General features: G+C 41.2%; 1 protein-coding gene across 8 annotated transcripts in view; it reads left to right on the forward strand.

Moving 5' to 3' along the window:
* The first annotated feature begins 534 nt into the window (after positions 1 to 534).
* LOC120721801 (multiple PDZ domain protein) overlaps positions 535 to 25,019 on the forward strand; it is a 51,650-nt gene continuing 27,165 nt past the window's right edge. For 3 of the 8 annotated variants that reach the window (XM_040012359.1, XM_040012357.1, XM_040012363.1), the window contains exons 1-19: positions 539 to 724; positions 3,854 to 3,913; positions 6,939 to 7,105; positions 10,490 to 10,639; positions 11,214 to 11,353; positions 11,755 to 11,968; positions 12,192 to 12,314; positions 12,529 to 12,726; positions 13,371 to 13,473; positions 13,862 to 13,950; positions 14,561 to 14,795; positions 16,293 to 16,370; positions 16,683 to 16,762; positions 16,891 to 17,037; positions 18,284 to 18,454; positions 19,314 to 19,499; positions 20,064 to 20,273; positions 21,298 to 21,456; positions 21,767 to 21,919. In XM_040012359.1, the coding sequence (XP_039868293.1) occupies positions 3,898 to 3,913; positions 6,939 to 7,105; positions 10,490 to 10,639; positions 11,214 to 11,353; positions 11,755 to 11,968; positions 12,192 to 12,314; positions 12,529 to 12,726; positions 13,371 to 13,473; positions 13,862 to 13,950; positions 14,561 to 14,795; positions 16,293 to 16,370; positions 16,683 to 16,762; positions 16,891 to 17,037; positions 18,284 to 18,454; positions 19,314 to 19,499; positions 20,064 to 20,273; positions 21,298 to 21,456; positions 21,767 to 21,919 (2,619 nt within the window). In that variant the 5' untranslated portion in view covers positions 539 to 724; positions 3,854 to 3,897. Of the gene's footprint in view, positions 725 to 3,853; positions 3,914 to 6,938; positions 7,106 to 10,489; positions 10,640 to 11,213; positions 11,354 to 11,754; positions 11,969 to 12,191; positions 12,315 to 12,528; positions 12,727 to 13,370; positions 13,474 to 13,861; positions 13,951 to 14,560; positions 14,796 to 16,292; positions 16,371 to 16,682; positions 16,763 to 16,890; positions 17,038 to 18,283; positions 18,455 to 19,313; positions 19,500 to 20,063; positions 20,274 to 21,297; positions 21,457 to 21,766; positions 21,920 to 25,019 lie in introns of all 8 variants that reach the window. The other 5 variants (XM_040012364.1, XM_040012358.1, XM_040012356.1 and 2 more) reach the window with 5 other exon arrangements.

Genomic DNA, 25,019 nt, shown 5'->3' on the forward strand with positions numbered 1-25,019 from the left:
ATTCCACCCAGCGAAGGCTCCGATCTGGCTCACTGGACAGCTTTGGAAAATTTGAGGGAGGCCATAAATTTATAACTTTAAACTGTATTTTGAAAAGTTTTACAGCTCTTCCTAGTGATAAAGAAATCCCTTGTTTTCATTAATAATACACCAAACTAATAAATAAGCAAATAAATAACAGAAAGATTCATGTTTTTAAAAAATCTATATAAATTTCTGGGTTTTTTCTAACAGTAATTTAAACAAGATCCTTTTCTATTAAATAACCCCCCCAAAAAAGTGTTATAATCACAGTTTAATCTGAGAAATTAGATAATTTTACACATTTATTTCTTACAATTTATACACAAATAGTTATTTCATTTACAGGAGCAGGATTTCTCTGTTCTGCAGGCAAACTTAATTGTACTGTTGAAATTGCACTTCTTTTTAAGTGTGCATTTAAAGTTTATGTGAGTTTGCTTTGTTTTTGGGACTTTAGCTCTGGCCCTACACGGCAGCCAGGCCTTCTTCCATGTATGTGGGGCCTAGTTGTCAGGGCAGCCAGCAAGCGGCGCCTCAGCCCCAGCTGAACTGTCGGTGCGGCTATCGCTGGAAGTGTCCACATAGGATCGAGTTACTCTACGCCCCATCTTTAAGCCCCAGTCAGTGCGCCGTTAGCCGCAGGACAACAGAGGATAGCTCAAGATCCTGGCCGCCGGGAAAGCAGAGCGTCCACACTCATGTAAGTGACTCTCTTTAAACGGGTTTCGCTTAAGGAAACGTTACTGAAGTCTTCGGTGTGTACTAACTTCAGCTTTTCTCAAGCTAGACACCCCCTTTTGTTAGCTTTAATGTCGCTAATTAGAGGAAAATATTGTGAGACGTCTTCTGTAGCGGTTGGTCACATAATCACACCAGACTGCCTTTAAATAGATCCAAGAGGCTTTTTTTCAAGCAAAAGTGTTTATATATACTGCAAGAAGCCAGCTTGGGCGATTTTCTGTGGCCATACAGAGCCCTGATAGTGTGTAACTTCTTTCCCGTCCCCGCGTCGGGAAGCCTGTTGCTTTCTTGCTAGATGAGATGGGGAAAGAGGAGGAGGAGGAGGGGTTGAGAAAATCGGATTGTCCCGAGTGCCTTGTCGACTGTATTCAAAACACCACCGAACCTGGGCAGGATATACCAGCTTTAAACAAATACGACGTACTAAACGCTTTATTAAGCAAGAAATAACACGGGTATAGTGCTAATTTCTTTGATTTTTGGTGGGTAGGAACTCCGCGATAAAATAACTGCGTTTTCTTATTAGCTAACTATACTCGCCACAAACCTCACTAATGATTATTTTCGCAAGGAAATGCTACCCGCGGAGCTAAACTACTTTTTTGGAGGCTGATATCTAGTGTGTAATAGCGGCTAATGAGCTCCTCCGGCCTTCTGTGATTCATTACATACCACTATAGTGTGTGCATCCTTAAGTGATTCACTTAAGGAATGGTAAAGCTACTTTCAGACACTGAACCACATATGTCATTGAAAGAAAACCCCACATATAGTATACTACTGTTGCCACAAGTGACTGTAAGGTGCGTGTGAAGGCAGATTTATTACATAAACAAACCACTACATGAGTGAAATACACGGCTAACATACTAGCTCATCACTCAGCATAAAAGGTAGGACACATGCAGTAATGAGTGAAGCAAATGCATAAACAAACCAGAGCTGTGGTGATCCTTTTGCCACAGATACTGCAGCTATTCTGAGAGTCTATACAGGGCTTTTAATTGTCTGAGCAATCTCCTTTAATCGTGTAACGTCTCCCTGAGTCATATCATGCTTGCTTACAAAGCCACTCTCTGCAGCCAAGTGCCATGTTCCCTGCATGGGCTCTGTTAGCAAGCACCCCTTAAAAGAATTAGGCAAATATAAACAACATGATCACCTTCATCATGCATTACTGTTAGCTTTTAAAGCTTTAAAGGTACTGAGAGTCTTTATGAGCTTATTGGCACTGGGTTTGTTTTTTTTACACAGTAGAGGAGTCACTGCTCCTTCTCTTGCCTTTCTGATCTGATTGCATGCACTTTGAAGGTAACAGTTTTTGTTTCCAAGGCAGCATTTGGAGTCAGTTTCACAAAGAGATATATTTTTTGACAGATTAGATAGAACAAATAGCCAGACTTCACATAGATGTTTGAATCCACCCATTGTGCAAAATGAGACTTTGATTTCAAGCACAATGGTACAATGAAATATTGGTAAATTAAGACTTTTTCCAGGTAAAATAGTCAGAAAATATGTGTCTGAAAGGAACAGTGAGCAGGATGACACCAGTCAATAGCAAGGGTGATTTACTGAAGCAGCTTTTAGGGAATTTAAAATAATAACTATAAATTCATGAGCTGATTACTTCATAATCAGGTATCCCTTTAGGTATTTTTTTGTGCAGAATATAAGCGCTTTTTCCCTCTTTTGCTGTGTGTTACCATAGACGTTATAAAAGCCAGTGGTAACCACCATAATGTTGTTGTTCAATGATAATGAAAAGGCAAATGACAATTAAACACACCAGCACTGTCACTAAAACCTGACATTAATGTTGCCATAAGACCAGCTCACTGTGCTATAATATCAATCTACGATTGATTGGGGTCAGTTTGACAATTACATGTAATCTGTCTGCATAACTATTACATTTACACTCAGCAGCCTTCCGGCTCTACGGGAATATAACCAGAATACAAACAACTGGCAGCCAGTGGAGTTGAGTCCTCTCGCGTTGTGCTCATTGACAAAGACTCAATCTATCTGTAAATTAGACAGCAATTATTTGCAAACCTTTGACAATCTCACTGAGAGCGATTGCAGTCATTCCAAATCAGTCTGCAACTATTTGCGGAAAGGTTACCTCGTATCAGGTGACCTGTGCTATCACCTTACCTGACCCTCAAGCTCTGGACAATCACAAGTTTGGTCGAGCCAGTGTAAAGTAAGTTTGCACACTTACCATTATCTCAGATTGGTGTTGCACGAGATGATCCATCTTGTTTGTAGTAGTCCCCAAAGAATTTTCATTTAGCTAATAAAAATGTATTTTTTGGTGTCGCAGAACTAATACAATATCACCACCTAAATTAGTGCAATACTGTGCTCTATCTGCTCGCCCACCCCCCACTCCTAATATTGACCAACAGTTTAAACACTCATTTATGAGCTAAGTAACACTGCAAATAAAAAGTCAGTGTGAACTTGTAATTTATAAGGAAAAAAATGAACAACAATTAAATACGAAAATTGTCATGTTAGCAGGGTGTTGTGTTAGTTTTAAAGCAGCTTATAAGATTGTTGTATGAGAGGATAATTAATTATCATTGTTGTATGAAGTAAGATGATTTTTATCTGATAAAAGCAAAATGGATACTCAAGCTTCGTCTAATACCGGCTGTATGAAATTTCAGTAATGTAAATTACTTGGTATTTATTCATCAATAAGAGCATTAGTGGAATACAAGGGAACTAAGAAGCTTGAGTAGAAGCGCTTTTCTGGCAGCCGGTTTGTCGAGAGACTCGACAAACTGGGACAGTTCTTCAGCACAATGGTGCTCTGATGCACATAGTGAAGCATTCTTCAGAGATAAATATGGACCTAACAGAAATGAAATAAATCTAGTTTCTTTTTAATGTTAATCTTTTGAACAGAAAATGTGTAAGTTGGGAGGAGAACCCAGGAGGAGCATGAGCCATTTTTCTTGCTCTGAGAGCTTTGTGGAAGTTAAAAATAAAAGGAAACAGCGTGAATTAGTGGTCTAATATTTAGTTCTCTGACTGCTCACAAAAAGACATTAAATACTGAATTTGTCATTTTCAGGCCTCGATGAAGGGAACACTACACATTCATCCGACGCTCTAAAAATGATAGAAACAATGGGTAAGTATTTGGTTTTTTAATTGTTTTATGCCAGGCATCTATAAAATATTCATGATTTCATCCATGATTGAACCAGCTTTAGGGTTGAGTGTGGTCATGATAGCAGACTGTTGAATCCAGTACCAGTACTCGGTTTAATTAAGATTCAACACTGCCATAATCAAAAAAAAAAAGAAAATCTTCTTTTAAAAATGAGCAGTTTTTGCACGGGGGTTTGGGTGTCCGTCTCTGCTGGCTGTGCTTTGCACATTTGGCTTAAGCTGAGAGTTTTCTCAACCAGCGTAAGAGGCCCTGGATTCAGTTCAATGTCCGTGGGCTGCCAATGTTGCCATATCTGATAATGTTGCCATAAATTTGATTGTTTGTTTGTGCCCATAGAGATTTATTTGCCCAACTGTCAAGCATGACGCCAAATTGGTGCTGCCAGCTTCTTTCTTTAAAACAGCAATCTGTGGTCACTCTCAGGACGCGAATGTTGACTGTGTGTTTGTCAGCTGCAAATGATGAACTGTGATGAATACGTGTGCTCCAGGCACTGCTCTGCTGGAAAAACTGATAACACTAATTCTAAATTAGCCTAAGCATCGTTTCTGCGTTATTATTAAAAAACAAAATCAGAGTTTTCATATAGCTCCAGATCTTTAATAAGTCCACTTTGGCTGAAAATACAGATTTATTGGTTGGGTTCCACAAAAAAAGAAGCTTGTTTTAACGTATTTCAACTCTTTATCACTCTACAGTTAAACATTTAGTCAGCTCATTATTCCTGCCATTGGTAAATGTCATCTTCTTTCCCGGTAGGTCTATGGCAATTAGCACATTTGGCTGATGTATCTGTGACTCCTTAGGCTTTGCTCAAGGACCACCTTTTCTTCTGCAAACTCACACATAGTTAGGTCCTTAGGTTTCTGGACAGTGACGCATTATTTGTGATTTTGCCTCTGTACACAGTCACAGTGGATTTCTAATTAAATTAGTCAAGATGTGACTGAAGTGCAGACTTTTAACTTTAATTCAAGGGGTTTTGCAACAGTTTTGCATTAACTGTTTAGGAATTACCCCATTTTTGTACATAGCACCCCATTTTCAGACCTTCAAATGTAGTTGGACATTTGACTGACAAGCAGTTTCATTGGCAGGTGAGGTCGATTCCCTCATTACTCATTTATGAGGGAAGTAATGAGTCCAAATGTTGAACTTTATGCCAGCATTAGCAGTTCAATAGAACTCTCAATCTGAGGTTTTAAAGAGACAATGATGCAAATGAGGGACGCCATCATTAAGCTGAAAAACCCAAATAAACCTGTCAGAGAGTTCGTCAGTCTGGTGCGTTCAACATCGAAAGAAAACTAAAGTGGGTAGTTACAGAATTACTTCAACGACTAATCAAAACAACTTCGCAACAACATATAACCAAGTCAAGACTACACTCCAGGATGTAGGCATATCATACAATCAAGAGACGCCTTCATGCAACAAGGTACAAACTCCTGGTTACCCCCAACACCAGGAAGGACAGATTAGACTTTGACTAGACCAGAAATAATCGAAAAGAGCCGGCACAGTTCTGAAAAAAGTCTTTTGAGAGATGAAACCAAGGTTAACTTAGACCAGAATTATGGGAAGAGAGAAGCATAGAGAAGGCAAGGAACAGTTCACGATCCAAAGCATACGTGAAGCCAATGTTATTCTATGGGTATGTAAGGCTACAGGTAGACCTAGGTCACAAGTGTTTATTGTTGATGTGGATGCTGGTAAAAGCAGCAGGATACATTCTGAAGTATAAAGAGCTATACACTTCTCAGATTCAGCCAAATGCAAAACTGGTTGGATGGTGTTTCAGAGTGTAAATGGAAAATGACCCAAAGCATACTACAGAATCAATTCAATGAACATGTAAGGGACCTAGTGTTCAACAGAGCATGCTTTTCAGTTACTAAAGACAAAACTAATTGCAGCAAAGGGCTTCAAACAAGCAGCACATGAAGGTGACTGCAGTAAACACCTAGCAGCATCTACACGGGCGAAAAACAGCATTAACTTATGCTAATGGGTTCTTACAGTCCTTATATTAAAAATTATGTTAGCTTGACTGCAATTCGTAAACAGTTAATGCAATACTTTTGTGGAAAAGTGTCTTTGTTCAGACACTTATGGACCTAACTGTCCATGCCACATTGATTTAGTATTCCTAATTATACACATGGAGGGAAGGACAGTGGAAATTTTACATTTGTCTGGACTGAGCCAGTGGTGAGCAGAAAAAAATCTTACAGGGCTCAAGTGTTATTGGCCTATTTGCAACTTTTTGTTCAAACAACAAAGCTTTTCAGTGCAAAAAGTGTTTTGGACCTCGTGCACGGCCTATTAGGTGTTAGTCACAGTTGGTGAGCTTCTGAAATTGCTTCATTTTTGCTCAGATGACGTCTGGCTGGCCCATCCTTACTAACAAGCCACTCTGGAGTTACTCGGTTGTAGGGCTTATAGAGGATCCAGCAAACAAAGCGTGGAGGTCCCAGTCCTTTTATCTTTTCCTCCTGATAACCATTCATTCTACGCTCCTGCGTAACCCACCATTTGACCCTAAAGTCAAGAAAAGGAAACATTGCTATTCCGAAAACAAGCAGTGCATTGAAAATTGAGTTTTTTTTTCTTCTGTGCAAAAACTTGTGGCTACATGATTTTGATATAGGCCTGTTGAGAGTCAACCGGCCTTAACTAAGCCTAGCCTATACATTTATAAGTCATTGAGTTATTGTTAAACATAAATATGTTAAAGTCATGTTTCAAATGGTTGTGGAGGCTTTTTTTTTAAAAGAATCCTCTTAATAATTAAATCAGGATGCCTAAATGAATAAATGAGGTAATATCCAAACACTCTTCCCACCCTCGCTATCTTCACCCATGAACTGATGAAGTCTTTGTCCTCGCCACCTCTCTCCACCTCTGTCACTCCCACACCTCCGGCTGCCTGCATCGTCGCCTTCACTCTGGCGCTGTCACTGAAACATGCGACGGTTTGCAGACACGCAGCGTGCCTTGCAGGCGGTGGAGCGACTCCAGGCCAAACTCAAGGAGCGGGGAGAAGTGCCCACTGAGGAGAAGCTCAGCCTGCTCAAGTCAGTGCTCCAGAGCCCCCTCTTCCATCAGATCCTGGCCTTGCAGAAGTCTGTCCAGCATCTCAGAGATCAGGTAAACCCCAAACCTTTTTGCTTAAAGGTTTTATATTTCCTCCAATTTGGCTCACATTTCTTATGCCATGTTTTTCTTAGACTGTGTGTCTTAAGGATAGCGATTATATGATGTCACAGATGGTTAAAAACACTTTCTACTTACTTTAAATGTAATATTTATACATTAATATAACTTATCAATAGTTGTCTCAAAAGACACTGTGGGAGAGAGCCACAGATTCGTAACACCTAACAATTAAATGCAGAGTGGTTTATAAACACAGTGAGTGAAAAGAGGTGAATCAATAAGAACCATCCAGTGCATCATGGCCCAAAAACTAGGCCTGTGGTAGCTTAACTAAGGGTAATAATAAGAATGATATATTTATAACATGCTGATCCCGGGTTCATTTAATCAGATTTCATAAACTACAAAAATAATGGGATAGCACAGGATAGTAGATTGTTATTATAGAAGTTTATTTAAACAGATGCATTTGTGTCATTTGATATGAACTAGGACCTGCTGTTCAATTTTCATAGTACCATTGTAGTGGAGGAGTGCTTGAGGCAGGACCTTGTTCCTGGTGACATTTGATGTTGAGACATAACCTAGCCTTTAATGGGACCTGCCCAGACTTAATGTAAAACTGAAGGTATTATTCCAGCCACAGGCTCCTTGAATTCCCATTTTAATGGCTTCACACTGGCGACAGTTGTGGCAGGACTCATTTTGGATACTGCCGTTAGTTACATGTCGTACACTGTGTGCACTAAATGCCTTCTTGAGTGTTGAAGTTGTGTATGCAGTGGAAGTGATGCTGGAGTTATTGGGCTGACTGGTGCGTTTTGAGAATATTTGGCTTCTGACCACTGAAATTATGCTAGATTCTAATATTTAACACACATAAACTCCAGACAGCAACCATTTAAGGGATGGTCAGTGCCTTAAACACGTATTTATTGTAATTCTATGTTGAGTGTTTTCCGTCATCACGTCTCATCCTCCTCTGCCTCACTGTTTGGCGCACTTCCTATTTTATTTTGAAGGTTAGCTCCTCATGCGGCCTCCTGTGCTTTTACTTCCCTCCTTTGTTCTTTTCCCAATCTCATTAGCGTTTGATTGACTTCACCTTTTGCACCTTGACCAGCCTGCTGTTGTGGCTAAAGTGTCTGTTCTTACAGGTCAGCTATTGTCTATTTCTACATGTCTGTGGGACAATCTGAATTTGTTCACTCTGTAACAGGATTTACAGAGTGAACAGCCTGTAACAGTATTCAGTGAACCTGCAGTGGGATTTTGTCAGTGGTTTTTTCAGCATCATGACAAAAAAAGAAGGAATTTCTAAGATAAAACTGGAACTCCTGCTTTAGCTCTACCTCAGCTAGGCTGGAATGTTTCTGATATCCTTATTCAGGTTTTTATCTCTCCCTGCTTCCTTGGTGACCTCACTGATTCTACTTCTGGCTTATGTCAAGACATCCTCCCCTCACCCTTTCAATCCCCATTCCCAGTAGTGTTTGCCGCTATGGCCAAATTGCTGTCAGGGTCCACACAAGCCAGATATAATATGGGTACATGAGCAGAGATACTTTTTTCTGGCTGATTCTCCCCATTGAGAATTAAACATCTGAGTGTAAGGAAAGCGCTCTCAAGTCACAGAGGAAAGGGGCCAGGGTAAGCGTTTCAGAGAAAGAGACGAAAGTATGCGAGCTATGCACTGGGAGGAAGGGATGTTCGCTTTTTTACCCCTTGTGGAATTTAGATTTAAAAAGCCCCGTGGCATTTTTGTGCGCCAGCGATTTGACTTATTTCAAGTATAGGTACCTTCTTTTGTGTGTGTGTGTGTGTGTGTCTGTGTGCAGATTCCTCTGTTTTATAATAGAAAACTTAAGAAGCAGCCATTCAACTTAAAGTTCGCTTCAAACCAAAGGATGGACCTTTTCTGTGTTATAACAATAGTAATATTTTTGAGAAATGAATAGATAAAAAAGCAACAACTATAAGTGTGTTATGTTTCTTCGGGGCTTTCAGACCCAAGCTGTGTTTGTGTGGCCGTGTAAAGCAGAACCAATTTGGGGAGATGGTTTGTTTTTGTGTTTTGAGGCTGACACGCAAACACACACACACAGTCACTGCCCATCTTCTGGCTCTGCTAGTTAGGCCTTGCTTAGCCCACGTCGCTATGGCGACAAGGCCCTACTCTCCAATGAGAAAGAGGCCGCTGCCACTGTGTGAAGTGGGGCAGAAACAATTTCTTAAATGTTCAAGAACCAAACTGGAACTTTAATCCTCTTAGCTGGGCCCCAGCTAACAAAACTCATGCATGAGCACGGCAACTTAGCAGCATGCTACGCTAACTTAGCCGGGCCCACGGGGTTTTGTTTGCTGTGTGCGGCACTAATGCGTCCTGTCCAACGGAGTTTTGTTTCTGAGTGCTAATCTGGGACTGTATTTAAAGGAAGCGTGATGTACAGTACATGTTCTCGAAGCTCTGAAAGTCGCACAGTCCAACTTCCTAATGCAAATTTCACAAGTTCACAAGGACAGCTTTAGCCTGGCAGCGCCATATGCCAAATGGAGTGTTTATAGAATTATTGCCGTGCATTACGTCCGTCCTTTTGAATCCAATTCGGAAAGTCATAAACATTACACCCTTTGGCTAATGAAATCGGGAAAACACTGTTTTATGTAGTTGTCGCCTTCATGTAATTCATCTGTCACACAAGTAAAGTCATTGCAGTAATTAAGAGCCGAGCATATTAAAGCATCCAGATGGCCAGCGATGCTTCTCCCTGGCCCCGATAAAAATATTGTATTTGGAGCCTCATCACTGTTGGAACATCAGCTAAGAGCTATTATCTCCTGAAGGATTAGAGTGCCATAGATGCAGCTAATCATGGAGGGATAACGAACTGTCTGCCATCTCTGTGGTTTTTTTAGACACTCAGATCCAGAGTTTTGGTGTCTAAAATTTAATTTGCAAGATCTTTATGTTCAGAGTACAAATGAGGCATAATGGGCCTTTTTTTGTTTTGTCCCTTAAAACTTTTAATTGTCTTTGGTTGGATTAAAGCCAGCAACTGCTGCTGTGTACAGGATCGCTTTGGAGATTTTCTGAGCTGTTATGCCCCATTCAAACTGAAAGCCCAGCAGTTTTGGATTTGATTCAATAGCATTCATGTGTTTGAATGTGGACCTATTATACTTTTCTTTATGTTTTGTCTATATAGTACAGCACTGTATGCCAGCCAATCAGGTGAAAGATGGGTAAACTTTTGTATATGTAGTGTTTCATGTTCACTTTAAAGGAATGTAGAAGGAAGATCCAAAATCCAGGAGTAAACATGGAAGTGTCAGGGAGGTATCTGTAGTTTTCACATTTCTGTTTTATCATTTCAGGGGAGTGTCCCTTTATCACGAGGGAGTGATCTCACAGCAGCCAAGCCCAATGGCAGCCATGTTTCCTGCTCAGACACCCCAGCTCCCACGCACGCCAATGGCAAGACGTCATCCGAAGAATTTGAACATATTATCCACTCCATGGCGCAGGTACAAACAGCTAGAAGGGAGGCAGTTATTGTAATGCGTGCTAACATTTTGTTAATTTATTGTCGGTTTAAGCTAGATGGCATATATTGACAAAGCGTGTGGAATCTGCATGTTGTCTGTGTGGGTACTCAGGCTCTCTCCCACAGTCCAAAGTGTCTCTCTGTGTGACTGCCCAGGGTGTACCTTGTGTTTCGCCCTACGACAGCTGGGATAGGCTTATGAATAGAATAGAACTGGATATGCAGAAGAAAAGGGATGCGCATAAGCTAAAATAATGCTATTGTGGCAAGTCTATTTTGAAACCCCAGTAGACTTTTTTTGTCAATCTTTTAACATTTTACTGATTTTTACACAAAAATAGGCAAGATTATTTTTTAATAAGTCCTATAACTCAAACCAAACATTCAAAGAGAGTCAAAAAAAGAAGAAAACTCCACACAGTGCTCCTCTCTCTTGAGGCACTTCAAATAGACTTCTAAAGGCTGCCTGTAGCTTTGATGCTTTAGTGAATCAGCACAAGGCCAATGTATATATATATATATATATATAAAAGGTTTGTGTGTGTATTACGCAGGGACGTTATGTGACGCATGTGGATCTGCAGAAGCCAGTGTCCGGAGGTCTTGGCTTCAGCGTGGTGGGCCTAAAGAGCGAGAACCGCGGAGAGCTCGGCATCTTCATCCAGGAAATTCAACCAGGAAGTGTCGCTCACTGGTATGCAGGAAAAACATGCTGCTATGCAGTCTTCCAGACATTCTTTCAGCATCTGGTTAATTGTTGATTTCTAATTTGAAATTTGTAGGACTTTGTTTCAGACAGTCAGGTGGGTGCGTTTACAGATTGTCTCGGGAGATTAGAGATACTTTTATACTTGCCAGGAAATACCAGAGTAAAGCTGTTGTGAGCTGTTGCAACACATGTTGCGTCACACCAATCCTAAAAGAGTGGAAGCTGCATTTTTCATGTTTCAGATTTAAACACCCTTAAATGTATTCACCCAAAGACAAATTCAAAGTTACAGGTACAAAGATTAAAGCTATAATGTGGTATCTAGTGACTATAAGGGTTCTCATTCTGTGTCCTTGCCTCTGCTGCATGCTTCTTCCCCGTTACAGCGATGGGAAACTCAAAGAAGCCGACCAGATATTGGCCATTAATGGCCAGCCTCTGGACAAGACAGTGACCCACCAGCAGGCTATAGGCATCCTGCAGAGTGCTTCAGACAGGGTGCAGCTCACAGTGGCCAGAGGGCCAATACCTCAGCTGGCCAGTCCTGCAGTGTCCCGCACGCCCTCTGCTGCCAGCACATTATCAGCCAACTCCAGCGCGGTAATGAGTACACTGACACACCAGTGGGGCCTCTGCAAGGAGCGTGTTATGATCTGACACAGTTTCCATGTGGGGACTTAAGAAACTACATGCACTTTGCTCTTTGCTCTGCAACCCCCATCCAGCACCACGACACAGAAAACAAACATACCCGTTAAGTGATGTACATTTTTCCTAATAAGACACTGGGTAACATTGTGTTTCACTTCTGTTACTGTCTCAGTGGCAACATGTGGAGACGATTGAGCTTGTCAACGATGGCACCGGTCTTGGCTTTGGTATTGTTGGAGGAAAAACCACCGGGGTTATAGTCAAAACTATACTTCCTGGAGGCATCGCTGATCAGGTGACTCTTTAGCTGTGTCTGTCACTTCTTTAGGACATGTCTTTTTTCATCGCTCACAGCCAATGACACTTTCAGTGTTCTAGACAGATGACTCCTGTCAGTTATGTGTAATGAGAATATGCTAATTGCAGGAAAGCACAGAATTACCTGTCACTTAGGAGTGACAATGCCATAATGAGCGCAGAGTTAATATAGAAATCATTTCTTGCCACAGGATGGCCGCCTGCGCAGCGGGGACCACATCCTGAGAATCGGAGACACCGACCTGCTCGGCATGGGCAGCGACCAGGTGGCCCAGGTCCTGAGGCAGTGCGGGAACAGGGTGAAGCTGGTTGTTACCAGAGGTCCTTTGGAAGAGACTCCCTCTGCTTCTGTCATGCCTGTGGTGCTCCCCACTGTCAGCGAACAGCAGGTAAGGGCATCTGTTCCTCTGTAAACCCAAATACCTCTTTTTAATTTTTTTTTACATCACAGAGACGCGTGTCTCATTCAAATTGATTTTATGACTCGCACTATCCTCGCAATAAAGCGTTTTCTCGAGAACCCGTCATCCTGATGGTAATTGCCTGCCATGCAAGACACACCATACACAGTTATATATATAAAAAACTTCACACATAAACTTCAGGTCCTTCATATCCAGTTTTATCTTTTCTTCCTGCTTGACAAGCCAGTACAAATGCAATTAAAGAAAATTGCAGGTTGCATCACCTGTGACTCACACTTTGCTTTACGTTCCCAGAAAAAGAAGGGAAAAAAAAGCTCAGAGCCTCCTACAAACAGCAATTTCATGGCCATTTTCAGCACTCGCTTCTATTTTGACTTGATTGAATTATTAGTGACTCACAATGTGAATGACAAACATCATATCCCTGTGATCACACACAGTAACTGTGAGTCTTATTTTTGGCTGACAGGTACTGAGCGCTCATTAATCAAAGTTAAACAATGTATTTTGATGTGCCGCAATTTTCCTTTCTTCTGTTCTAAAGTAAAACATCGCTTTCATTTGGTTTCTGCTGTGATGCTGACTCATTTCTCTGCGTCTACACGCAGGGCTACGAGGAAGAGGATGCTGAGGCATTTGATGTGAGCCTTACTAAGAACACCCAAGGACTCGGGATCACTATTGCTGGTTATGTTGGAGATAAGAATTCAGGTGAAAAACTGATTTTTTTAAAAATAATATGGAGATTTTATATTTATATTATATATATACCAGTTTTTAAATTGTGTTGATAGGCCACGTAAAACCAGAGTAGAAACCAGGTAGAAACAGGAGCAGTGATACGCCTGCTGCTGTCAGGCCTGCAGGTATCAGGCTGTGACGTTCTCCTTTATAGTAGTGTGGTACAAATAATTTGTGTGGCATCTTATTGAATGCAGAACACCTGATCGTTCTGTAAATAGTTTGAAATTTCTGATTATATTCAGGGATCTGTAATTTGTAAAGTTAGTAAAAAGTGCCCTCCGTTTATTGAAACACAAATTGAAACACATTTAATGTCTTCACCCATTTATGTGTCTAAACTGTTCTGATTCCTCAGAGCCCTCTGGTATCTTTGTTAAGAGCATAACAAAAGACAGCACTGTAGACCAAGATGGCCGTATTCACATTGGAGACCAGATTATAGCAGTAAGTACATTAATTATGCTCTTTTGGTTACGACTGGCTTCTGTTTTCAGCAGAACGAGATCAAACATGCAGCAAATGTTTCATATTATCATTGATTGTGATCAAATTTACACATTTAGGCAATGGAGGGAAATTATGAGATGCATGAATTTGAATAATTCCCAATTATGCTTTTTATTTGTTCTTCTTGCGACTCTGAATATAAAAGAGTTTTGAAACAGGACACCGAGCAGTTAAGTCTCTAATTTCATTACTGTAGGTCATTAACAGTGAAGTCATGAGTGGATGTTTTTACATGTTTTGTTGAAGAAGTTCTGACTTACTTGTGTGCTGGTGTGTGAGGATGGACTTGCTTTGGGAGTTCACCTAAACGCTCATGATTGTGAGGGATTTAAAACTATCTACTTCCTACCTGCCCTGAATGACCTAAATGAATGAAGTCGTGGATTAGACGACACTCAGGTGCAGAAATCAGTCTTTAGTTAATGCCATTGCAGTTCATCTCTTTCCAGCAAGAACATAGATGGCGCTTCAGCACACTCATATTGTGCAAGCAAGCCGTTCTGCCTCTCCTTTAATCCACCGGCTCACGAGAGATCGCCCTCTGCAGGTCGACGGCGTGAACATCCAGGAATACACCAATCAACAGGCAGTTGAAGTGCTGAGACACACGGGCCAGACGGTCCACCTTAAGCTGATCCGGCGGGGCTTCAGGCCCGATGAGATCCCCCCTGTCACAGCCCCCGTTGTCACCGTCCTCCCCCCTTCCACCACCATCCCCACAACCACCACCGTCATGAAGGAGCTGGAGCTGGAGAGAAAGAAAGCTGAGGAGGCTGCCGAAGGTAGGATGGATTAAGTGAGAGAAATTTAATGAGGATAGATTAAAAAAAAAAAATCCCTTACTTCTCATCATCCTGTCAAAAAAGGTGTCATTTGATGTGTAAATTTGGCTCAGACAGGAGTTTCATGATGCAGTGAGGAGTCATTTCCATGTGACTCCAAAAGGAAATTTCAGACACTTTTATGGTGTTGTAAACAGATGCAAACAGAACTTACTCCTGCCACACACAAATGTTGTTGGCTGGAGTTATGGCCTAAAACAACATCATATGCATAGAGTGAGGAAGCTGAAGCCTGAACACAGGATCATTCAGTTGCAGAGAAATCGACTTTTTCATATTGCGAGTAACCATTTTACACCAATTCCTAATATTGAAAAATAATTGCTTATTGCAGGTTAAAAGGTTCCTCCTCATAATAGCAGCAGAATACTCCCACGTTACAGCCCCGTCGCTCCTAATTAGAGGTTGAAATATGCTAATTAACGCTGCTGACAAATGCCAAGAGGACAAAAACTATTTTCTCAGATATGGCAATATAGTTAAGCGCTTTTTAAGCACTACCCTTCGTAGCAGTCAGACTGGCTAGAAATTTAACAGCCGTCTTTGTACGGAATCCAAAACTTAGCATCATGTTGGTTGAGAGTTGAAGTAGATCAACTTTCAGAATAGTAAAATAGTGCACAACATCACAACCAAGGAGAAACCTGCATTTATCTTCGTTCTTGTGTGTTTTTCTAATACCTTTGCATTTATGTAATATTGGCATTAAATAAGAAGAAACTTATTTAATGCCAGGACCTCTGGGCTGTTGCAGAAGAAAGACAAGCAACTTGCACAAGTTGTTTAGTGTCGGCAGTAATAGATGGAGACTGAAAGTGATTATTTTTAGCACTAGGAAGTTGAAACATGAAGAAAACCAGAAAACCAACAGCTATGAGAGAGACGAAAGGGAAGAAGGGTAGAGTAGTTTTTGGCTGCTTTGAAAACTCTGAGTATAGGAGAAACAGGAGTGTGTGTGTGTGTATGTGCACAGTGTGCTTTTTGCTCAATCATTAAATGAATGAAACAACAGAAAGAAATCGAACCATTAACTTAAACTGTTGTCACATCCTTCCATAACAATCTGCTGAGTCGTATTTGTATGCTGGCACTTAAAAGACTTTAATATAAAATTCACTTCATGGCAAGTATTCATTTCATGGGTGACCAGTTCTGTGCCTTGCGGAACCCCAAAGACAAAAATGAGTCCCAGGCTCATTAAACGTGTATTAAAAGTCCTGGTATTTTTATGGATTAGCAAACATTAGCAAAGGCGCTTTATGTGTTTTTGATATAAAGGGAAAAGAGAGAAGGTCCTCTTCAAAGCAAGAGTGATTAGGCACTAACAGATTCTGTGTCAGTGTTGAGGGTTTTTTGTGCTGTGCGTGTGCTGCTGGTGGAAGGTCGATGGCTCCTTTGTGCGTCTCACTGTCCGTTGTGTGTTTACCGTCTCCACAGATGAAAAGCAGCTCCACACAAAGAGTGAAGGATCTGATGTCAGCCCTGCCACGGATCAGCTAACAGAAGACAAACATGGTAGGAGGCTGAGATGCTTTTTCCGTGTGCTTTAGCAGAGATATTGGGCCCAAATCTGACAGATAAGGGCTTCTATTGACAGGACCGCACCGACTAGCAGCACACAATGTGAGGACATGCTGAGACGGCTGCTGTTGCTAGGTTCAGACATTTAAATGGTAGCAGATAAGGGTTTATTTGATCTTCCACGACACATTTTCAAGTACTTTGCTTATGCTTGGAAGTTTATGGTGCAGTGCCACCTGTGAATGGTTTATGACAACACCGTCTTAATTTTTGTGTGTTATTGCATAACGTATTGTGTTTTTGAAGAACCGAGCTTAACACCTTTTGAAGAGGAGGAGTTAATGAAGAAGTGGCAGGAAATTCTGGGCCCAAGTAATGAAGTTGTGGTAAGTTTACTGTTTAGCTTCATAGCAGATATTGTAAAAAATAACAGTGACCTGGGTCATCAAACAAAAGGGTCTGAATCATTGACAGACTTCACATAAAGAGATGTGATTTACTGTTACCCTGGCAGGTGGCTCAGGTGGAGAAGTTTACCGAGAACAGCGGTCTGGGCATCAGTCTAGAAGCCAACAGCGGACATCATTACATCCGATCTGTCCTTCCTGAGGGACCGGTCGGTCGCTGTGGCAAGCTGTTCAGTGGAGATGAGCTGCTTGAGGTATAATACTCGAAAATTACATTTGTTATTAGTATTTACAGAAGGTTGGTTGGTTGGTTGGTTCATGGAGCTCAGTTTTAGTGCAGTACATATTGTCATACAGCAACTCTGGAAGTACTTACATTGATTATAATGGTCTTTGTGGTGTTTCCTTTGTAGTTATAACACAGTGCCTGACAACTGCTGTATATGCCAATAAGGCATGTATGGGCTTCACTTATTAGGAATGATTCCTACCTAAAAATTCACCAACAGAGGATAAGCTTCTGATACAACTTCACCTACTTCAAGGATGCTTGGGGAAGAGGGTGAAGTCTGAGGAGGTTACGCTTCATATATTTCCCCAAATATAGTTCCCCCAAAGAAAGTAATAAAAATCACTCCACATAGAGCTGAAAGCTGGATTAATCAGTGGTGTATCAGCTGTTTAAGTATGTTTCCAAATGAGTTATTTGGAGTTATGGTAAATAAATTCCTGGTTTTACATTTGTTTTTGCTACTTTTAGGTCTTTGTTTTGTATTCATGGCTTGCCTTTTAGCTGTTCCGGTTTATTCTCACCACTCTCATTTCCATCTCTGGCAGGAGGCCGTTTCAGTACAAAGGTCTAAAAACCTCCTGTTTTCTGCAAGAGTGGCGCCAACCTGCAGATTAATGCTAATGTTGCTATGTTGCTCCCTTTCTGCTGGGCAACTGTTGCCACAATAACTTAAGTCAGTGGTTTGCAAACTGTGCAGCGTAGTAGGCTACTGGGAAAATATGGGGTGAATCAATGTTAAATGAATCTGATTTAGCTGGAGAAAATAAACAGGGATTTGCTACTGCAGCTGTGTTAAGCTTTTTTAAAATGAACTGGATTCTTTCGTATGGTTTATGATCCCTTCTCTCTTTTTGAGGAGGGTTGAGGTGCCAAAATAAGTTTGAGAACTGCAAACGTAGGTTGAAAAGGTGTCAGTACTGAGTTTACAACTTTTTCCACTTCCCACACATAAATAAAATAAATAAGTAAATAAATAAATATAAGAAGTGCTTCTTGGGATTACTAAAATTATTCTTTGGCATTTTGCCTTTTTTTTTTAAGGAGGAATAGTAAGGAAATGTCCACAAAGATCTGCAGCAGAGATCCGTTTAGCTAAGGCTCAGCTGCTGAGAGGCACTTTATCCCACGTGACATGTACTGTAACCACTTGGTCCTGATTTTAAACTCATATTATGATTAGTTTTAAGTTTTAACCTTTCCTTTCTTAGGTCAATGGCATTTCCTTGATTGGTGAGAGCCACAAAGAAGTAGTGAGAATCTTGAAGGAGCTTCCGCTCCACGTGTACGTGACATGCTGCAGGCCGGCCCCCGACCTTCAGCCTGAGGTGGATGCTGAGCAGAGAGAATCAGAGGCTTTGTCCACAACATCGAAATTGAAGGTACCTGCACTCATGATGCTGCAGTCCGTTTAATACTTGCTTGTTTTGAACACGAAAAACATCCAAGTAAAAGGGTGCAAACTTGCAGTCTGCACTTACAGGACACTTTATTAGGTACACCTAGCTGGTACTGGGTTGGACCTCCTTTTGCCTGCAGAGCTGCTTTATTTCTTCATGGCACAGATTCAACAAGGTTCTGATGCTCTGTTTGAACAGCACATCCTGTTGACCATGTCCACATACCTAAATGCATTGAGTTTCTGCCATGTGATTGGCTGGTTACATATCTGTGTTAACACTCAGATAATCAGTTGTCCGGTGTATATTACCGGTACTAAGAAAGTACTGTTGCAGACGATGCATATGCAGGCCTCTTTTTGAAAGCATTACCACATCATAGAATATGTTTTCCTGCCTGTGCATATAAAGCAACTTGAGAATGATGCTCTTTAAGTCTTCCTTCTCTGTTCTAACCCATCAACCATTATTAGCTTGCTGTCAATTGCTCTATCGGGTTTCCACACTGCCAGCCATGATGGATTAAGACTTAGTGATAAGCAGGGAAGGCTGAGTGTTTATTAAGACCAATTCTAGCAATACCTCAGCAGTAGCCAGCAACATTTGCTAGAGATATGAGACATCAAAAGCAGCTTTCCTTTGGGTAAGGGGGTTTTCATCTCTCTCGCCTTATCTGTGATAATGTACTAAGGCCCGAGCATCCCAAAGATATTTCCCTTTCATCTGCTGCCAGAAACCTGAGCCAGAAACAGAACTAGAGGGGAGCAGCCTATGGGTTGAGAGTCAAAGCGACGAAGGCATGGGGTTACATAGTGATTTTGGGTTTTTCCTTTCTGTGCAGAATCAAATAGACCTCAGCGGTGTAGTGGTTGCTGAAGACTCAGAGGTGAATACAATAGCGGCGACACAGGGCAACGTGAGCGAGGAGGCGATAGGATCCCCTTTGGCTATGTGGGAGTTGGAGATCCAGAATATCGAGCTCGAAAAAGGAGAAGGGGGATTGGGATTCAGCATTTTGGATTACCAGGTGGGATTATGTTCTAGGGTTCAATGGAAATGTAACAAATATCAATATTCAGGTAACAGATCCTTTTTTAACATGTTTAGATGATGAGTTTTTTTCTTTAGTTTTTTTAACGTGTCTACATTGTGCGTTTTTCTGTATTATAGGATATTTAAACGTGGCCATATTCACAATATGGGCTACTTTTATTAGATGGAAAAAGCTCGGTGGTGTGTGTGTGTGTCTGAGTGTGTATTCATATCTTTGTGGAGGCCAAAAATTGGAAGTTTATTTGTGGGGACCAGGATTATGGTCGCCTCAAGTTTGAAGGCATTTTTGAGACTCAAAATGTGGTTTCAGTGACAATATGGTTAGGTTTAGGCTAAGGGTTAGGCATTCATTTTTCATGGTTAGGGTTGGGGTAAGGGGCTAGAGAAAGCATTATGTCAATTAGATGTCCCCACAAGATATGAATACCCCACGTGTGTGTGTGGGAGTGGTTAAGAAAATGACCTGAATTCGATGTGATCTCCATATGAAGCTGTGATAATTTACTCATTGACTTGTGCTGGCTTAACATCACCACAGGACCCACTGGACCCGGCCAAAACGGTGATTGTGATTCGCTCTCTGGTTCCCAATGGTGTCGCAGAGAAGGATGGCAGGCTGTTGCCAGGAGACCGACTCATGTACGTTAACACCACCAACCTGGAGAACGCCAGCCTGGAGGATGCCGTCCAGGCCCTTAAGGGGGCCAAGCTCGGCAAGGTCCAGATCGGAGTCGCCAAACCACTGCCTGTAAGAATTGTTATTAGAAAGCGTTTGCTTTTCCCCCCCCTCTACTTTAAATCGCTTTGAAAATCAAAGTTCAAATGTGTTTTGCGTGATTGTAGTATTAAGTGTACGTGTACCTGTCAGAGTTACTGAGATTTACTCTGTGCTTTTGTGAATTTTCTGCAGTATTTGTCAGGGATCTGTCCCTCTACGTATGCAGGGTTTTAAATCCAGCAGTCCATATATCACACAAGTTAGTCTCCAGTCATGACAGCTCAGCTTACAAGGGCTTGAATTTTTCATGCAGGAAACAGTGTGGAGGTAGGCTGCATGGTTTAGCATTCCACCCACTGTTCTTTCAGGGGAGGTGACCAGCCTAAAATGCCCTGGACCCTTTGTTTTATATTATTATGTTATCAAATTCTCCAGTAGCACATCCCCTCTTGTACATTTAAACCTACAAGGGCACCTGTCAAGATATTAGGTCCGTCCAACGGCATATTCATTGCTCCAGGCAGCTGTGCTCCTTGTACAGGATGTTTCTCTCCCTGCAAAAACAGCTTGAATTCTTTCAGCTGTAGAGCCGCAGTTCTCTTGTATTGAATCTGCCGTTGGATTACTCAGCGAGACCTCTGGGCTGCCAGGGTTAGCTGGATTACAGAGCTGCTGGAAGCCTCTGTGGAGTTATCCTGCTCTGCTGCAGGACGTGGAATGGACTTCTGAGAAGTATTTTGTTGTGTTGCCTCTCAAAATTGAGTCTTACTAGTGTAATCCTGCAATATGGCATCTTGGTTTTCATACATTTCTAGGGTGCACGCTACTCACAGTAAATTGCAAAAGTTCTTTTGCTTTCCAAAGAATGCATGTAAAAAACATGAAATTCAGAACGTCGAGATGATTGAACTCTATAGTTAAATAACAGCATCCTCAAAAATGTAACATCGCTTTCCATCTTCATTCCATGTTAATTTATTTGCTCTAGGTTTTGGTTAATGTAGTGTAATTCCATAAAGCCGGGGACACTGAAAGAATTTCTCCACTTTCTTAGGGAATATGTGGATATTCCCACTCTCCACACCCATATGGTGAGCAGGAAATAACTTCATCACCCACCATCCAATCATTTGACTTCAACAGTATTTTGGTTGAAGAAGGAGAGGAAGAAGGACTGACTGAGGGCATCCTTTACCGAGCAGAGCCTGCATTGGTTAGTTAGCTTCTGGGAAAACTGAAAAAAATCAATCAATCAATCACAGCTCATGAAAAGGGAAACACAAATTATACTTTTGCTTCCTTCTCATAATTTTGAAGCGTACCATGCTTGTAATCATGCAACAGTTAGCTTATATGAATGGTATTCTAATAAATACACCCAGTCGATTGAGGGTTTTATTGTTAAGGCTTCATTAGCTGTAGCTACATCAATTCTGATTGACTTGCATTACATTCCTACAATAGCATGATTAGTGATTCTTCCTAAGTGTCCCAGCTATTTGTATTTTGATCCATTACGGCAGATTGATACCAGTGATGCAGACCTGCCTGATGAAAAGATGTTAGGTCATTCTTACTCCGGGATCGAGGACGACACTTTCCAAGCTTCCATGATCGCTCTCCATGGTAGCACCTGTAGCACAGACCTGGATTACCTACACTCATCCACACCTAAGGTAAGGACCTTTATTTATAAAATGTAACTGAAATGAGAAGCACAGCTTGGTATTGTTTTCCTCATTTCATTAAATGTTACCGCACCATCTCGTGCCCTTTGTCACAATGAGCTTTACAGCATGTAGTCATTATTCTTTGGTTTTTTTGCTATGGAGGGCCAAAATGTCATGAGACATGTTTTCTGTTCTTTGTTAGGGCAGTAACTACATTACTGAACTCGGTGTTATATCCACAGCCCCAAGAACTGAAACTCTCCAAATGGATATTAAATTATAAGGAAAATAACCCCGCAAAAAAAGAGTAAGGAGCAGACAAACTATTTTCCTAAGGGTATCTGTGTGTTTCCAGTTTTCCCAAAGGCCACAGCCGACCTTATTTGTAGGGCCTCGCTGCGTAATTTATCGTATAATAGGGCGGCCCAGAGGGACGAATGTGGGGCAGGACGACTCGTGGCAATTTATAGTACTGGGGGATTTCACAAAATACATTTCAGCTGTTTGTATGAAGCCCGACAGCTCAGCCTCAGCGTGATCATGTGCTCCAGAGGGAAGCAACAAGTCTCTTGATAAATTTACATCAGTGACCGTAAGAAATGCACCAGCTTTTCCGGACTGTGAGGCTGGATGTTTTTTTTAACCTTTCACTCCGTGCCTGTTTCCTGAACAACAATGTAAAGTTCACCACATTGTAACTCGCCTCAAGAATGTCTCTGCCTTTAAGTTAGTGAGTTCTCTGTTTACCTGATTATCAGCTTGTTAGTTTGGATGGGGAATGATTTGTAACTTTATTTAGAAAATTGGGACATTCTGCATTCATTTTCTTCAGCATATATCTTATCTCTTTGGCACGTGTTGGATCATCGGGGGATGATGGATATCGCTCATCTGTCGAGTATAGAAGTTGTATTAGTGTTACTATGGTTTCTTTAGAGTTTATTTATAGTGTTTAGGTGAAGATGGAGACAAAGGAAGGACACAGGAGCTTTCTTCCTGCACACAGGAAAAATGCAGCCAGAAAAATATACTGCTTAAAAAACATGAAAGGACCACTTTTTAATCAGAGTACAGCATCTAGTCGATTAAACTTCTGGGATATTGATGTGGTCAGTTAAGTAGCAGAGGGGGTTGTTGATCAGTTTCAGCTGCTTTGGTGTTAATGACATTAACAACAGGTGAACTAGAGGGGCAACAATGAGACAACCTCCACAAAAGGAATGCTTTTGCATTTGATTAGGGTCAGTGTCACAAGAGCTAGCATGAGGCAATACCTGGACCCTGCAGAGGTTGCACAGGTAGTTCAACTCATCCAGGGTTGAACTCATCCATTTCAATATGTGCCACTGTCTCCCAGCACAGAGCATGGAGTAGATTTCAGGAGACAGGTAGTTTCTCTAGGAGAGAATTGATACCATTGATTGCTCCCCATGCTTGCCCGACCTAAATCAAAAGAACACCTCTGGGACATTATGTTTCTGCCCATCCAGCAGAAACATAATGGTTGCAGGTTGCATCTCAGGAGCTTGTCCAGGAGCTCAGTGATGCCCTGGCCCAGACCTGGAACCATCCATCGTCTCATTTGGAGCCATACAAGCACATGAGGGTCATACAAACATCTGAGTACCATTTGGAGTTGGAGTGCAATGAAATTTCAGCCAAATGGACTCGCCTGCCGCATCATTATTTGACGTTGATTTTCAGAGTCTCTTTGATTTCTTCCCTCTGTAGTTGATCATTTTCATTTCCATCAAACGAGGTGGAATCCTTTCATCCCTAACACATTATCCAGTCCAAATCAGTGTAGCTATCCAGCAGGTTTCCCCACATAGATCTCATGTGTTTTCAAAGTGTTCCTGTGCATTTTTTTGAGCAGTATATTTATAAATTTGAAACAGTTTGGTCCTGTTTATTCTGACTGAGGTGTGTATATAGTGATTCTTACTGAACTATTAGTTTGTAGTACTGCTTTGCATGCCAAAAAATTACTTATTTAATATTTTGTACATCCATGAGGGGGTTCTGACCTCAAGCTTTGAAACAACTGGCAAGGCAAGGCAAGGCAAGGCAAATTTATTTGTATAGCACAATTCAACAACAAGGTGATTCAAAGTGCTTTACAGAGACATTAGAAACAAAAACAAATAAAAAGCATGATTTAAAATTGATTAAAACAAGCAAACAAACAAACTAACTAAACACACACATTTCACACCTGTTCGCACGATCTGAACCCTTATCGTAAGGGGAGCTACCAGTCCTTCTGTGGACGAGCTACTTTCTATTTTAAATTCAGGGAATTTAAAATACTCTCTAGACCCTAGACCCAGCTGGGGAGCTACCCAGAGCTCTAACCCACTTAACAAACAAACAAACAAACAAAACAGTATATAAAATCAAAACAGATAAAATCAGAACAGTAGATAAAATCAGTAGTTAATGTAAGTTTTGAAATTTAAGCTTAACAAACAAACAAAACAGTATATAAAATCAAAACAGATAAAATCAGAAATAGATAAGATCAGTAGTTAGTGTAAGTTTTGAAATTTAAGCTTAAAAGTGTGGATTTGGTGCTTTATTCAAATGCAGCTGAGAATAGGTGAGTCTTCAACCTGGATTTAAATAAACTGAGTGTTTCAGCTGATCTGAGGCTTTCTGGGAGTTTGTTCCAGATATAAGGAGCATAAAAGCTGAATGCAGCTTCTCCGTGTCTGGTTCTGACTCTGGGAACTGATAAAAGACCGGATCCAGATGACCTGAGGGATCTGGAAGGTTCATACTGGGTCAGGAGGTCACTGATGTATTTTGGTCCTAAACCATTCAGAGCTTTATAGGCCAGCATCAGAACTTTAAAGTCTATCCTCTGACGGACAGGCAGCCAGTGTAAAGACCTCAGAGCTGGACTGATGTGGTCCACTTTTTTGGTCTTAGTGAGACCTTAGTGAGAGTTCTGAATGAGCTGTAGTTGTCTGACTGATTTTTTAGGTAGACCTGTAAAGATGCTGTTACAGTAATCAAGCCTACTAAAGATGAATGCATGGACTAGTTTTTCCAGGTCCTGTTGAGACATCAGATCTTTTATCCTTGAAATATTCTTGAGGTGATA

Source organism: Simochromis diagramma, unplaced genomic scaffold (assembly GCF_900408965.1).
Source record: "Simochromis diagramma unplaced genomic scaffold, fSimDia1.1 OVJJ01000604.1, whole genome shotgun sequence".
Taxonomy (NCBI): domain Eukaryota; kingdom Metazoa; phylum Chordata; class Actinopteri; order Cichliformes; family Cichlidae; genus Simochromis; species Simochromis diagramma.